Source organism: Apodemus sylvaticus, chromosome 1 (assembly GCF_947179515.1).
Source record: "Apodemus sylvaticus chromosome 1, mApoSyl1.1, whole genome shotgun sequence".
Classification (NCBI taxonomy): Eukaryota; Metazoa; Chordata; class Mammalia; order Rodentia; family Muridae; genus Apodemus; species Apodemus sylvaticus.
The window spans coordinates 144,340,824-144,356,795 of NC_067472.1; the positions used below are offsets into that span (position 1 = coordinate 144,340,824).

At 41.8% G+C, this 15,972-nt stretch overlaps 1 protein-coding gene across 2 annotated transcripts in view; it reads right to left on the reverse strand.

Annotated features, from left to right (window-relative positions):
- The window catches only part of Mtmr10 (myotubularin related protein 10), a 52,446-nt gene that overhangs the window by 15,985 nt on the left and 20,489 nt on the right, over positions 1 to 15,972 (reverse strand). For both annotated transcript variants that reach the window (XM_052161435.1, XM_052161444.1), the window contains exons 6-12: positions 14,300 to 14,390; positions 8,454 to 8,634; positions 3,857 to 3,944; positions 3,688 to 3,776; positions 2,497 to 2,627; positions 1,058 to 1,127; positions 437 to 507 (exon numbers count right to left, since the gene is read on the reverse strand). In XM_052161435.1, the coding sequence (XP_052017395.1) occupies positions 437 to 507; positions 1,058 to 1,127; positions 2,497 to 2,627; positions 3,688 to 3,776; positions 3,857 to 3,944; positions 8,454 to 8,634; positions 14,300 to 14,390 (721 nt within the window). The remainder of the gene's footprint in view (positions 1 to 436; positions 508 to 1,057; positions 1,128 to 2,496; positions 2,628 to 3,687; positions 3,777 to 3,856; positions 3,945 to 8,453; positions 8,635 to 14,299; positions 14,391 to 15,972) is intronic.

A 15,972-nucleotide genomic window follows, 5' to 3' on the forward strand; every position in this document is an offset into this window, starting at 1 on the left:
CACTCTCCCAGAAAAGAAGAAAGATGTACTAGGTGGGAGAGTCCACCTTTCTTTTTTTTTTTTTTTTTTTTTTTTTGTCTCATTTTTCAATTTTTTTAAATTTTATTTATTCATTTATTTATTTATTTTTGGTTTTTCGAGACAGGGTTTCTCTGTGTAGCCCTGGCTGTCCCAGAACTCACTCTGTAGACCAGGCTGGCCTCGAACTCAGAAATCCACCTGCCTCTGCCTCCCAAGTGCTGGGATTACAGGCGCGCGCCACCACCTTTCTAGCCAGCCAGCAGTTTCTGGGCCAGTGTGACGGGACACAGAATCTGCAGTGTGCCAGGTGGTACGACAGTGATGTGAAAGAAGAGACAGCTAAGACTTACGTTAATGTGACTAATCAAGAGCCACAGTGGGCTTCTGCGGAATTCTCAGGAATTATTTTAATTACCTTGCAGGACTACAGAGAGACGCTGGCTTTCCAGAATGTACACAAGTTCTGCGGAGTGTTTAAGGAAAGCCCTGAAGAGAAAGAAGGAAAAACACTGTTAGGTATCAAACTCACGCCATATATACATGTGTTTGCCTACTGTGACATCTTGTCCACCTGCATAAATATATTTTAAAAGTACTTAAAATCAAGCAAAACTCATCATCCTCTGTATACACACACTTTCAACTTTTTTGTGAAGTTCTCTGGTATTAACAGGAATGATTCTTTAGGGAATAATATCAGGGAAATTCACCAATAATAAATATATTACAAAATTGAGCCTGACTTACATAATGTTCAGGAAACAGGGCTTTAGAGGTGACGATGAAGTGGTGGTTGTCAGAGGGCAGGGACCACAGGAAGACTGGGGAGAAGGCTGCAGTATGACAGGGTGGACACTAGTGAAATCTACAGACGACAGCAGCGCTGGTTGTCGGGCTGGATGCTGCCCTCCAGCTAGATAAGAAGTTACCCTAAGGGATGCTAGGAGAAGGGCATGCGGCTCGCTCTACTATCTTTTACTTCATGTGAGTCGATAGTTATTTCAAAATAAAAAGTTAAAAGGAAAAGTTGACAAACCTGACGTATTCTAACCACCGAGTACTTTCCAGTGAAGACAACCATTTCTCTTCAGTTTCTTCAAATGGCTCTGCATTACATATAACAATGCTGTTAAGCTTAGCCTTACACAATCAACATCAGAGTTAAGCAATATCCCACACATGTTAAACAATTAGCTTTGAGGAAATAGCATACACTTTTACTCCAGTAAGCACTGATGAAGACATGTTTATGATTCTTGGTTTTGGTTTTTATTTTTTAAACAGTGCCTTTCCATGAAGCTCAGACTCAAGTCTTCTTGGTTCATCTTCTCAAATGCTGGGGTCACAGTCATGGGCCACTGCACCAAGGTGACATCCTACAGATGTCACCTTGAAGCAGAAGAAATCATTCCCTTGGGTCTTGTCTTCTACCCTCTGGCTTTTTCAGGGAAATCCCAGTAAGTCCAGCTCCAGCTAACTCTGTGCCCTGAGTGCTGGTGAGTCCAGGAACCACAGAAAGTGATGCCTGAACTAGATCCCACTTCGCAGCATTGCCGTCCCAGGTCCCATCTTCCCCATGTCTCTTCACCTTCACAGCTGCCAGTGTCACCTCAGTGTGCATGTAGCCTTGGGAGCAACCACTGCCCTGCCCAGGGTGTACATAACCACTCAAGGCCACACGTTGCTAAGATCTCCTCGCACCCTAACAATGCCTACTCATCTTCTAAGACCTGCCACAAAGCCAGTTCTCCCCATGCCCCGGAGGCACAGGGCTTCTACTCCAAAGATGCTGCCACGAGACATCCTTCTCAGAGCAAAGTGTAACATCTGGGAACCATCTACTAGGCAGAACTCTAAGGTTACACATACAATACATGCTCAGCTGAGCCACTAATCTTAAAAGGAAGCACTGAGATACACTAGAATCTCAGTTATATTTGTCTACTGAGCAAATGCTTCTTTTTTAAAGATTTATTTATTTATTATATCTAAGTACACTGTAGTTGTCTTCAGACACACAGGAAGAGGGCATTAGATTTCATTACAGATGGTTGTGAGCCACCATGTGGTTGCTGGGATTTGAACTCAGGACCTTCAGAAGAGCAATCAGCGCTCTTAACTGCTGAACGATCTTTCCAGCCCTGAGCAAATGCTTCTTTAAGGTAGTCTATATCTTTCATGATTTGGGGGAATTTAACAGGTTTGCTTTTTTTTCTCTCTAAAACCAGACTTCATTTTCTAGGGATTGAGTCTTTCCTTAGATGTATCTACTATATTTTTAAGGAGCACCACTTTTCCTGATTGTTCCAACATAATTCTTTATTCCCATTCATTATATTTAAGCATATATATATATATATATATATATATATATATATATGTGTGTGTGTGTGTGTGTGTGTGTGTGTGTGTGTGTGTGTATAAATATATACACACATATATATAGGCACAAAATAAAAATAAAAATGTCATTACCATTTACACATAGTTGCTTAAGTTTTACAAATGCTGCTTGTATTTCTTGGATATTGGGCAAAGTCTTATCCAGATCTGACTTGTAAACATCACTTCTCTGTGGATGACTTTTAGTTATGGCATTGCAAATCCTAGAAAAGACAAAATCCTTCAGTATCTGTTCATCTATTTCTTCAACAGTGGACATACATTTACATTCAGAAGTATTGTATACTTCCTGGGATAATCACACAATGGTGTCAGCCTATGGGCCTGGTGAGGATGACAGGCAGTAATTAAACGGGTATCACACATAAGGCAGATGGGATGTAAGGTGCCTCAGAACTGAGAGGTAGAGTGTTCATGGAGGAGATGAAGAAGGTGAGGCAGGAGGAAGAGCTCTGCGGGAGAGTGAAAAGACCAGGTAATTGTCAGGTGGCTGGAGCCCAAGAAACATGACCCAGAAAGAGAGAATGGCGGCAGAGCTGGGGCGGCAGTGTGTGGGTTTATAACGTTTCTGGAAAACTAAGTGTCAAACTCGTGAGAGGTTACAGACGGACAAAGGGGGGAAGACGAAGGCATCTGCCTGGGAGACATGGTGGCCAGACCCTTGAGTTCAGTTTTAGATGTAAAGTTTAAAAGGCCTTGAAGGTGTCCACACAGAAGATGTCAAGCTAGCTAGAGATAATATCAGTGTGCTGCTTACTAAAGCCACAGTCAGTGACATTCTGCAGAAAGGAGCCCAGACCAAAGGGAGGAAGAGGCACTTGGACCACCTGTGGAGGATGCGGTCCCAGCAGGGAGCTAGGGTCGCAGCTCAGGACCCTGGCAATGAGTCAGTCAACTGTAAACTCACAGCTAGGAGTGCAACCAAGAGAAGCTTCCTCCTAGGGACAGGGAGGTTACTGCCAAACTAGTATGCGCAGACCCTAAAACCATTCTCTAAGCTACTCTGACTTCATAGACCTAAATGAGATGCAGAAAATTGAAAGAAGTTTAATTTATCCTAAAGTTTCTTAAATGAAAATCACTATATTTTCAATGTTAAAGACAAGTGTTTTATCAAACAATGATCATTTTACTATATTCATTATTTTCAAAATTGTAACCGTTGTATATAATATGTGGTGATACCAACTATTTGCATCTAGGAAGAAGCTTACTGCTTTAGCTTATGATTCCGAGAACACAGACAAGCACCCTTCTCAGTACCTCTGGTCAATCTTCCTCTGCTGCAGCACGTCTTTGATGAGGGCCATCCGCACAAGAGCACTGCCGTTAGAGTGGCTCCAGCACCAGAACTAGGAGACAAGCAGAACCCCCACTTAACTGGATAGAAACTGGACGTCAGCATCAATGACATCCAACACGAATCACTTACTGGCATTCTTCTTCCAACAAAAGAATGGGAAAAGATCTTCAGGTCTTGGTCTGCTAGTGAACTTGGCACGACAAAGTATTCCGGAAGGCTAGATGGGAAAGAGACAGGTCAGGCGTGAGGCCCGTGCTCACCTAAATCCACTCTACTCTAGTCACAATAGAGTGAACCTCAACTAAGAAAATGCTCCACCACATTAGCCCGCAGGCACACCTGTGGGGCATTTTCTAGACTGATGATTGACCTGGGAGGGCCAGCCCACTGTGGTCAGTGTCGGCCCTGGAATGGTGGCCCTGGGTGCTCTAAGAAAGGTTGGGCAAACCATGAGGAGCAAGCCAGCAAGCCACATTCCTCCATGGCTTCCGCCTCCATTTCTGCCTTCTGGTTTCTGCTCAGTTTGAGTTCAGTGTCCTGGCTTCCTCCAATGATGAATAGTGATATGGAAGTATTTGCAAAATAAAGCCTTACTTCCCAAGTTGCTTATAGGTCATGAAACTAGGAAGGGAACCATGGGGAGAATGAAATGTGTTAAGGGAGTGGGGAAGAGGGAAAAGGACTAAAGGCACATAACATGAAAGCAAAGAGGGTATTACTTAGGGGGAAGAATCCATCAAGAGGAGGACAGAAGGAACTGGAGAGGAAGGCAGGGGCTGGGGATGATTCAGAACAAAATATAATGGCACATATGTAAGAAAATGACATATGTACGAAACCCATTATTTTTAAACTAAAAACTTAATTTCAGAAGCTGGAAGACAAGTCAGGCAGTCATGCTTCTGCCACTGAAGCTCAAGGACCTGTGTTTGATCCCCAAAGCTATGTACAAAGCTGGCATGGGTGGCACTCACTTATGATCTCAGAGCTGAGGAGGCAGAGGCAGGTGGATTCCTGGAGCTCACTGACCAGCCAGCCTTGCCTAAGCAACTAAGACACTCCATCTCAAAATAAAAAGGTGTCAAAGTCTGAGGAATGGTAGCGGAGTTGTTGGCCTCCACATGCACACATACACCCCACCACAACTGACTGTTTTAAACTGACGGGAAGAAAAAGTCCTTTACTTGAGACACAGTGATGTGCTCCATGGCCCTCATCCAGAATGAATCACATTTTTCTCCACTTAATGTGCACCCCACTTAGTAAGATGGCACTGAATCCATCTAAGGGAGGCACTGATAGTCCTGACCATTTTGGTGTACGTGATGTGCACAGTCCTCACAAAATTAAATTTTAACCATGAGAAAAATCCAGAACGAAGTATTTCCTAGAATGACCATCAAACACATCTACACTGTCTAGGGAGCATCTTCTCATATATACCCACATCTTGATAGGCTGTGGGAAAAAAAGATAGCAGGCAAACAAAACCAAAGCCCTGTGTAGTGGTCTGAACAAGAGTGGCCTCATAAGCCCATAGTGAAAGTTAATCATCAGGGAGTGACATTATTTGACAGGGATGAGGAGGTGTGGCTTTGCTGGGGAAAGTGTGTCCCTTGGGGGTAGGCTCCGAGGTTGCCAAGCCCACACTAGGGCCAGTGCTGCTCTTTCTGCCCACAGATCAGGATGCAGCCCTGAGCTACTGTCTGGTGCCTTCCTGCATGCTGCGATGCTCCCCAATATGATGATAACAGACTAAATCTCTGAAACTGTAAGCCAGCCCCCAATTAAATGCTTTCTCTTACAGTAAGAATTGCCTATGTCATGGTGGCTCTTCACAGCAACAGAATAGTGCATAAGACAGCCCGTGAATCTACAAAGAAGCTCATAGTCCGCTTTGTCTTCCTCTTCTACCCTCTTTGCACAGACACTCACCAGACCACAGTTACTGGTGAGGAAGCTCACTGCCTTTAAAACGTGTTCCTCCTTTCTTTCCTCCACACAGCCCAGCAGGCAGGCATAGGCAGGCCTTGCCATGCTGTGCCACGTGCTTCACAGGACATACAATGGCACATGCTGGAAAAGTGAACAGTGGACTCAAGGACTCAAAGGAAAGAAGACATGATCCAAAGCACCTCCCCAGACATGTACCCTGAGAAGGTCCCTGGACAGCTTCCGACCAGTGACATGGTGCACAATTTTGGCCCCAAGAAAGCTGATTATAAGCCAATGAAGACTTCAAATAGTCTTAAATCATTCTCAAAATTTCACCAGTATTGTTATGTTAACCAAAAAAATGAAAATTCCTAGTCACTATTAAAGAATTCTAGGCTACCAGCTCACTATTCTGAACTTGAACTATAGTTCACGATACTCAAAGCTAAAGGAGTAAAGTCTGATAGAAAGTGGACAGAGGGTAGACGTAGGATGTAGCTAGCAGCAACCATTCATGAGACAGCAGACCCATGCAACCATCCTCCACTGCATGAAAACTATTTGGGACACTGAAACCATGATATAATAAATGGAACTTTACACTAGACAGATTAAACAGACAGACAACTGGTGTGACCTGTCAGTCAGTCAGCACTAAAGTACACAGAGACATGGTGACCAAGGGGAGGCAGAGATGGGGAGACACTGCAAGAAAGCTAGAGACTGAAAGGATGCCCGGGGGACAGAGCATCACCTAGTGAATTCTTGCAGAAACACTGAGGCTTCATCCAATCCCTCCTCAAGATGCAGACAAGCATGTTAAAGAACACCACAGAAATAAAACCAATAATACCAGAATGTGGGAAATCCATTAGATTTCCATAGAACATCAACCTGGTTTTCTCTGTAAACACGTAACTATAATAGAGGTAAGGCAAGAGACACATGGTTAAAAAGCCATGGGACACATCACTCAAATTTAGAGTAAAACTTTTCTTTACAACTTTAAAAGACAGCTGTAAAAAAAATTGCAAATAAATATTTACTAGATTACTGACACTAATAAAGAATTGCTGTCAGCATCTCTTGATCTTCGACAAAGGAGCTGAAAGCATCCAGTGGAAAAAAGATAGTCTTTTCAACAAATGGTGCTGGTTCAATTGGAGGTCAGCATGCAGAAGAATGCAAATCGATCCATTCTTATCTCCTTGTACTAAGCTCAACTCCAAGTGGATCAAGGACCTCCACATAAAACCTGACACATTGAAATTAATAGAAAAGAAACTGGGGAAGACCCTTGAGGACATGGGCACAGGGGAAAAGTTCCTGAATAGAACACCAATAGCTTATGCTCGAAGATCAAGAATTGACAAATGGGACCTCATAAAACTACAAAGTTTCTGTAAGGCAAAGGACACTGTCAAAAGGACAAAACGTCAACCAACAGATTGGGAAAGGATCTTCACCAACCCTAAATCTGACAGAGGGCTAATATCTAATATATATAGAGAACTCAAGAAGGTAGAACCTAGAGAACCAAATAACCCCATTAAAAAGTGGGGTACCGAGCTAAACAAAGATTTTTCACATGAAGAACCTCGGAGGGCTGAGAAACACCTTAAGAAATGTTCAACATCATTAATCATTAGGGAAATGCAAATCAAAACAACCCTGAGATTTCACCTCACACCAGTCAGAATGGCTAAGGTCAAAAACTCAGGAGACAGCAGGTGCTGGCGAGGATGTGTAGAAAGAGGAACACTCCTCCACTGCTGGTGGAATTGTAAGACGGTGCAACCACTTTGGAAATCAGTCTGGCGGTTCCTCAGAAAACTGGGCATGGCACTTCCTGAGGACCCTGTTATACCACTCCTGGACATATATACCCAGAGGACCCCAGCCTGTAATAAGGACACATGCTCCACTATGTTCATAGCAGCCCTATTTGTAGTAGCTATTTGTAGTAGCCAGAAGCTGGAAACAACCCAGGTGTCCCTCAACAGAGGAATGGATACAAAACATGTGGTATATTTACACATGGAGTACTATTCAGCCATTAGAAACAATGAATTCATGAAATTCGTAGACAAATAGATGGAGCTGGAGAACATCATACTAAGTGAGGTAACCCAGTCTCAAAAGATCAGTCATGGTATGTACTCACTGATAAGTGGATAATAACCTAGAAACTTGGAATACCCAAGAATTAATCCACATATTAAATGATGTCCAAAAAGAACAGAGGAGTGGCCCCTGGTTCTGGAAAGACTCAATGCAACAGTATAGGGGATAGGGGAATACCAGAACAGGGAAGTGGGAAGGAGTTGATGGAGAAACAGGGGGAGGGAAGAGGGCTTATCGGACTTGTGGGGAGTGGGGACCCAGAAAAGGGGAAATCATTTGATATGTAAATAAAGAATACATCGAATAAAAAAAAGAACTGCTATTATGTCAACTTTATAAAAAGGGAAAAAAGCAGATGATTTTGGTACATGCCTATATATTCAGCACTGATTTGATTGAGACAGTAAGGACTGAGAGTTCCTTACCTGCATGGATTCAAGATCAATACTCTTTTGTATAAAGGAAAATAAGGTCAAAAAATATTATGGATGGTGTACTTATATTACAAAAGCCTTAACTTTAATTTTTTAAACCCCATTTAAAACAGGTATTAACCAAAACTAGCAAATTTATCAATGGAAGTAGAGTTGGATTATTCTTCATAGAAGAAGTCTTTTCTAGGTGTGTGTATGTGTGTATGTTATGCATGTGTTAAAATAAGACTTACCAAGTAGATATCATGTAACCCTCGTTGATAGAGCAAACTCTCCACCCAGAAGCGCCTGTCCTCTTGATCTCTCTGTCCCAATCTGAGTAAGTTTCGAACAGCGGCGTCCTCTGGCTGCCGGTACTGCCCGCTCCACTCCATACTCCTCCACCTCCTGATGATACTCCATTAACTTTGTTGGCTATGGGAGAGGCAATATTATTAATTTTAATTTTTGAACTACTCCCTTCTCACCCAGAATTTGCTTGCTGTCTCTATCACATACATGCCCTTATGTGTGGCCTCTGCATCAAAAATTCACCTGGTCTTTGCCCAGGGCTTTCCTACTGTACAGACACCTTTTACTTTCCTGTTCTTCTACTGGCTTTATCTCCTGCCTGCTTGTAGGTGAGCAGGTCTTGAAAAGTCTTCAACTTGGTTTTGAAGACTTTCCCCCCAGCCCACTTGCTGCTAACACTGCTGTGCCACACACTGCCCATCCTTCTGCTGGGTACTTCCTTCCATATGAACAATGCCTGCTGTACATATTTGTCTCCACTGCCTGCCCTTACGTTTCAGTTTCCCCCATTCCTACCAAGTTAGGGAAACTATTTCTGAACCTCAGTTATCTCACTGCTCCAAACTGAGGGGTAAATCTGCCATCTGCTTGCTTTCTCCGCTGTGGAGCAGGGGTGCATGGATTCACCCAGCAGGTTTCAAGTCCTCAAAATACTTTATTTTTCTAGCATCATCTCATCTTCTCACTAAATGATTCTTGCCTTTGTATAATTATTCAACTTGAGGAGCTGACAGAGCTGCATCACTAAAAGCTACAGCCCTGTCCCACATGGTGTGCCAAGAGGGAGTTTTAAACTTCACACCTTAGAAAAAATGTGTCCAAAGACAGGAGCATACCTAGAGCCTGGGAGCACCTAAGAAACATTGGGAGAGGAGCTGTGCCAACCAGCCTGCTCTGCCTTAGGGTGATGGCATAACCCTCCTGGCCCACAGGTTTAAGTGGCGGGTTCCTAGGCTGACAGTCCTTACAGATGTGTACTACATGAAATTCAATGGTGTTTTGACACAAAATAATGCTTCTGTGATATCGGTGTCTCCCCCCAACCTTTCAATGATGCTCCTTTTTCAGAAGAATCAAGTCTAAATGGCTTCTGTGGGACACAGAGATCTATCGCACAGCTGGCAGGTTACCACTGCTTGCAGCTCTCTTTCTTGTAGCCATGCAGATGCCTAATTATCACATGAGCATGCTCTGTCTCATTCTCAGTAATTAATTATTAACTCTTGGTACGAGACAGATATTGCTGAAGGATTTCTGATAAGCTAAGTCCTGAGAACAGAAAGGTAAGTTTTCCGCCTATTATTCTGAAAGCAGCAGCAAGACAATAGGGGTAGATACAAAAATTATGAGCACAAAAACCTATCTATGTGCAATAAGGATGCAGAGAGGATGACCAAGAAAGCTGTCCCGACTTGACAGCATCTCAACAGAATCCTGGGGGAAGCAGCAAGAGCTACCAGGGGAGGAGGAGTGGACATGCCGAGCAGAGACTGGGACAGTGGTAAAGTTTCAGGAAATCCATAGTTAGAGCAGGAAAGCCAGACACGGGGGAAGAGCAGCTATAGATTACACGAGGCCTAAACGCTGTGCTACCTGAGAATGGAATCATTCACTGGCCACAGGGTCCATTTAAACTTAAGCTAAAATGGAAACGAAATAAAAACGAATGCTAATCATTCAGGTACACTAAGGACATTTCAAGTGCTTAATAGCTACACAGAGCTGGTGAGTCCCCTGCAGGACAGTGCAGAAGAAGAAATACTTGGACCACTAGTCTAGAGCACCAAGGGTCTTATGGGCTGTGCTAAGAAGTCTGAACTCTACCGGCTCCATGGCTCCACTTTAGACTTAGTGAGTCTGACTTTAAGATGATCTGACAAAGATGACAATGCCTGTATCCTCACATCCCACTGTACCTCAGTACTTTCTCTATGAAACATATCACCTAGAAACTGTGCTGGCTGACCCACAGGCTTTCCAGGTGACTAATTGATACAATGTTCCAGGGAACCAAGTAACTTATAACTGTAAAGGAGAAATCCATATAGCTCAGTAAGTGCAGAAAAACTTTTGGTAGGGCTCATTTTTTTCTTTTTTTTTTAAAAAAGACATCTTTTCCATCTTGAAGGAGAGTTATCAAGTTTATTTAGAACCTGTGGCAAACAGCATTAACATTAAAACCAAGGACAGAAGTGGTGCTGCCCACCTCCTGCCCCCAGCTCTGCTGTTAGCACTATAGCACAGACTTTGGCCACTTACCAGGACAGCCACCACAAAACCAAAGCACAGATATAAAGAGTGCACTCCTCTGGGTGGGGTGGGGAGAACTTCAGCAGCAAATCCGCAGCTGAGCCCTTGTTTAGTTTTCTGAACTCCTGAAACCATATTGAGGATGCTCTACCATTTATGAGATTAGATCTTTAGGTCTATTTATGAATAGACAGACTTTTTTGAACATAAAGTGAAAGCTCTTTGGGATCCTCTGTATCTATGCTATTTTGCAGGATTCCCAGCAGCTGCAACTACACTGTCAGTGGCTCTGCGACTCTGGAGAGAGTTCATTGTGCAGTGGGTGATAATAATAGGATGGCACAGACAGCAAATTCTAGTGCTTCCTAAAACGCCCCAAGGGCCTGCTCTAGCCATGCAGTCCCGGCAGCAGGCTGGTCCAGCAGAGTCATTTTAGGAGACTTGGAGTTCCTGATGGCTACCTGACTGATGTTTTACAACACAGCTCTTCAACAGATTAAACAAACCTAGGCACTAGGCATTCTTGATGCTGGCATTTTCTACGGTATTTTAGAAACCTAGCCCTAGAATGGTGACATTATTTTACAGCTTGTATGTAATTGACCCACTGGCACTCAGACTGCCCTTATATAACAAGAAAGATAGTAAAAATGAACAGTATATGAAAAGAAAGCCTACCAGTATGAGGTACAGTGGGAACTAGAAGTCACAAAGAAGAGAGGAGGGAGCCTCTGAGGCTGTTGGTAGCAGAGGGCCTACGAGCTAGCCAACATGGCTGTGTCTACAGGCTCTGACCCTGAGGGCCTGCGATGGACCCAACATGCCTCTGTGTCTACAGGCTTCTTCAGCCATTCTGCTGCTTTGACAGCTAGCATTCAAGAGACAAGATTGATCACATCATTTATAGTCACACTGAGAACTCTAGTTCCCAAGCAACTGACAATTCCTACACTGTTTTAAATAGTTGCACACTATGTTTTTTTTTTCAAATAAACATTTAAAATTCTAAATACTAAATACTAAAATTCTACTGCTAGAAACAATAAATTTCATGAAGTTCACTAAAAATGTACGTGTTTTAATGGGCGGCTTTGGATTGCAGTACATTTTTAGCTGTCTGTTGTAATGGAAAGCTGCTGACATAACTTCATGAGGTTTTCTAGTCTCCTAGTCCAGAATCTGACCTCTTGCCAGCTTTGGAACAAAGGTGAATCTGTACTTTTTAGAACACTGTCTGCCTAATAACAATCTGACTGATGACGGCTGGGTCTTCTCCTGTGTGCTAACCTGCTGCAGTGTTTGTGCGCAGCAACTGTTCTGACGTGCGTGGTGCTGCACACTGCCCTGTACCCTGTACCTCAGGACACTCACTGTGTGTGTGTAGATGGCTACTGATCCTTTCAGAAATGGTTCTTACTCATCTGATGCCGGACACAAGAGAAAACCTCACACTACCTAAGAGAGTAGGAGACTCTTCTCCACATAACTGCAGAGGACACTCTCCGACTTCAGATCCTATTGATGGAAACACCTTTGTCACCTACCTGCCTGAAAAAGGGGCTTCTTTAATCCAGTCAGTGAGTCAAGGTGCCATCCAGAGGTTCAAGAGAGGATAACTGAGCATCTTTCACTCACAAATTAGTGAACTGTGACTGTAGTGTATGCAAGTTTCAGGCTCCTTCTGATCTTAGGGATGCAGTCTATGCTTCTGTAACAGCACGGAAGGATAGTAAAGGATGTTACCCTACGAGGAAACTGAATCAAACTTTGGCCAGAACTATGCTTATGAAGGATTTGCTGAAGGAGAAGTTAGAAAGGATGTACTATTAAAAGTGTTCCTTAATAATTTAAGTAATTTTTAATCAGTTATAAGAAAAGAAGAGGGACTAGTTTATAAGAAAACATAAAGTACTTCAAATTTTATAGACTGGAGATGCCCACGAGAAATGAAGGAGGTAGGACTCAAAAAGTAACTTATGTAGTGACAGGTTGTCAGCTGCCTGGCTGGACGTCAACAGCCCAAGCTATCATATTTTTGCAAAAATCATAACCTAGTCACCAAGTCATTCCTGACAGAAAAAGTAGTGAGAAGAAATGGGCTGTGCCACAAACTGAAGCAATCTTTCAAGACTGACTGGGAGTTTTCACACTAGCTGCTCTCTTGAAGGGTATGTCATAATGAGCTTGGTGATCACTGCTCTGTGGCTGACTGTCAAGGATTTTTGTTTGGAGTTTATATAGGAAGTGAATTTACATAAAAATATCAACTTCAAAAAATAACTGTTGTTCAAGCCTAAATTATAATTACTGTGCATATGGATAAGAAAATTTAAGCCACAAATACTTGTGGTATCCAATTTCTGTGAAGTACAAAATGAAAGCTGTTCTGAGACATTATTTCATGTACCCTCTCCAGAGTGTGATAAGTACCTTTCAAAGTAAAGAAGATGTACTTAAAGCATCCACGTCCCAAGTACTAGCACCACATTTTAATGTAACAGCACCACAGTGAAACTGGAATATACTTGTATCATAAGTTATTTAAATGACTACCTTATGTTATAAGGTAAGAAAAGCAAAAGTTCAGTACAATTAATAATCTATCAACCCCAGATAGACCAGTGGTTCTCAACCTTCCAATTACTATGACCCATTACTACAATTCCTCAGGTTGTGGTGACCCCAACCATAAAACTATTTTCATTGCCACTTCATAACTGAAATTAGCTACTGTTATGAATATAACAGTATATCTTCTGTATATCTTCTTTTGGAGATAGAAGTTTACCACAGAGGTTGTGGCCCACAGGTTGAGAACCACTGCCTTAGGCCATGGTAGGGTAAAAAAGCCTTTCATTAATTTTTCTTCCTTGAACAGTGGTGGGATGCATACTTCAGGCAGCTGTCACTGTGCAGGAGACCAATTGGAGATACATGGTCTCTGTTAGGAATTACATTATCTAGAACCTACTATTTAAAATGGAATTACATGACCGAATCTAAGTTTTCTTGATGATGTCATAGCTAATATAGATATGTGAAGAAAATCATTTAGTTACCTCCAAATTGCCTTAAATGTATCTAGTTTTTGACAAATGCTCATATTCTTTCCATTGGTCTTATTCAGAACAAAAAGTCAAAATTTTGGAAATCTTAACAAAGTTCTCTAAAAGGGTTTAATCATTTTAGCTTTTTTATGAAAATCATATTTTGCCAGAAATTTTGTGGTTTTCAACTATTTTTTGTTTTTTTGCCAGTTTTAAAATTCAACTATAGAATAAAAACAGCTGGAGATATACTGAGCATAAAATACAAATGAGTGCCTATAGGTAAATAGGTGCTTTGACTCCTACAAACTGGTGCTCATGACTGTCTGGTCATTTCTCAAGAAATTCCAACAACAGCTCTTTTATGCACTGTGTTTATTTCTTAGCAGCTACAAAGCTAATAACCCTACACTCATTAAAACACTAACAAACATACGAATAAAATGGACACATGTAAAGTTAGTCACAATACTTAGTGTTTTCATATTTACCTGAATTGTGGTATTTTTTCCCAACATATTCAAATGCAAAGAGAAGCTGGAGGTCTGTTGGCTGGGAATAATGAGCTATTGCAAGGCATACCTAGGAAAAATTCTACATTTAGAATTTGAATTTAACACACTTACTTAAATGAAATGTACAACAAGGCCTTGGTCACTGGGAGAGTTATCCTGGGGCAGTGACTACGGATACTGTTTACATATCTTTCTGTTGACCTAGAATATGAATGAACTACCTAAAGCCAAGTATCTCATTCATTGTCCTGTCCCCACAACAATGCTTAAACTTAAATTAGTATGCTATTAAGTATTCAGGATTTGCTGAGTTCAATTTTTAAGTGGAATAACTTTATCCAGTAAATAAAACTTGAAGGCTAAAGAAGCATTTCCAAAATGACAAAAACATAATATCCACTCAACGACAGAACCCCAAGTTTCAATTTCAGAGGATTGTAAAAGTCTACAATTAGCAGTATCTATATTTAGATAGAGATGAAAGATATGGCAGCCCAGAGACACACATTTAGAAAGTGAAATGGAAAAAAAGTGGGCCAGCAAACCGACAAGTCGCAGTGTAAGTCATCACTCTATCAAGCATTTGCTAGGACTTGTGGGAATTGTTTGCTTTCTTAGCCTCGGTCTCCTCATCTAAAATGATGGAAACACCTGTGCTGTTTTAACAATAACAACTGAGCATGCCTGGCCTCAAAGGAACTCTGTATACAGAAACGCTATTATTCTCAAAAACTACTGCATAGAATGAAAGACAGTGCCCACACTTAAAGCCATGAATGAGAAAGAAACCATCCCCAAGTGAATAAAGAGGGAAAAGAAATCTGAAACATGAACAGAGCAATAAGGGTAGATGGCCTTTCTTAGGGTGGTTATGACTTAGATGTTAGGCACTAAAGAAGAATGAAATACTTTTCAAGCAAGAAAAGTTAACCATCACCTCATTTCATAGTAGTGGTGTCTGGAATGAGTTCATGCAGATTCTATTAACCATTAAGTATCTGTCGGCTTGTTGCTTAAACTATATTTTAAATCATCTTCCAGATAATAGCATTTCCTATCATAAAAAGTTAAAACATATAACCAAGGAGACAGAACTTATCATTAGATTTTTAACTAAAGGAAAGCTCCCTAAAGCATTTATGGCCTTGATCTCTCTGTACCTAAGCACAGAGCATCCTGTAAGGGTCCCACTTACAACTTTATAGACCACCTATATTCCTCTTCGCAATGCCTATTCCGTACATACGACAACCTGTATATTGTTTATCTTAGCCATCACCTCAACAGAACCTACCCTAACTGGAAGATGAGACTCTGGACATGCCCTCATAGGCTAATAGATGTGGGAAGGTCCATCTTAACTGTGGCAGAACCGTTGCACAGATGAAATTCACAGATCACTAGTGGTCTGACGTATGTTTATGAAGCACAAGAGCATAGAGCCTGTGTGCAAAGCAAAACCCAACACAGCCTATTTCTAAGGCTCCTTTAAAATTACACAGTGGCACACTAGCTTAGGAAGCAGGTATGTCAAATGGCATGCACACTTAAAGACAATAAATAATATTGTGAAATTGGAACTTGGCTCAGTGACTTCTATGTCAGCTGCTTTTCTGATAAGAAAGGGAGCTTATAGAGGAAACTGCATT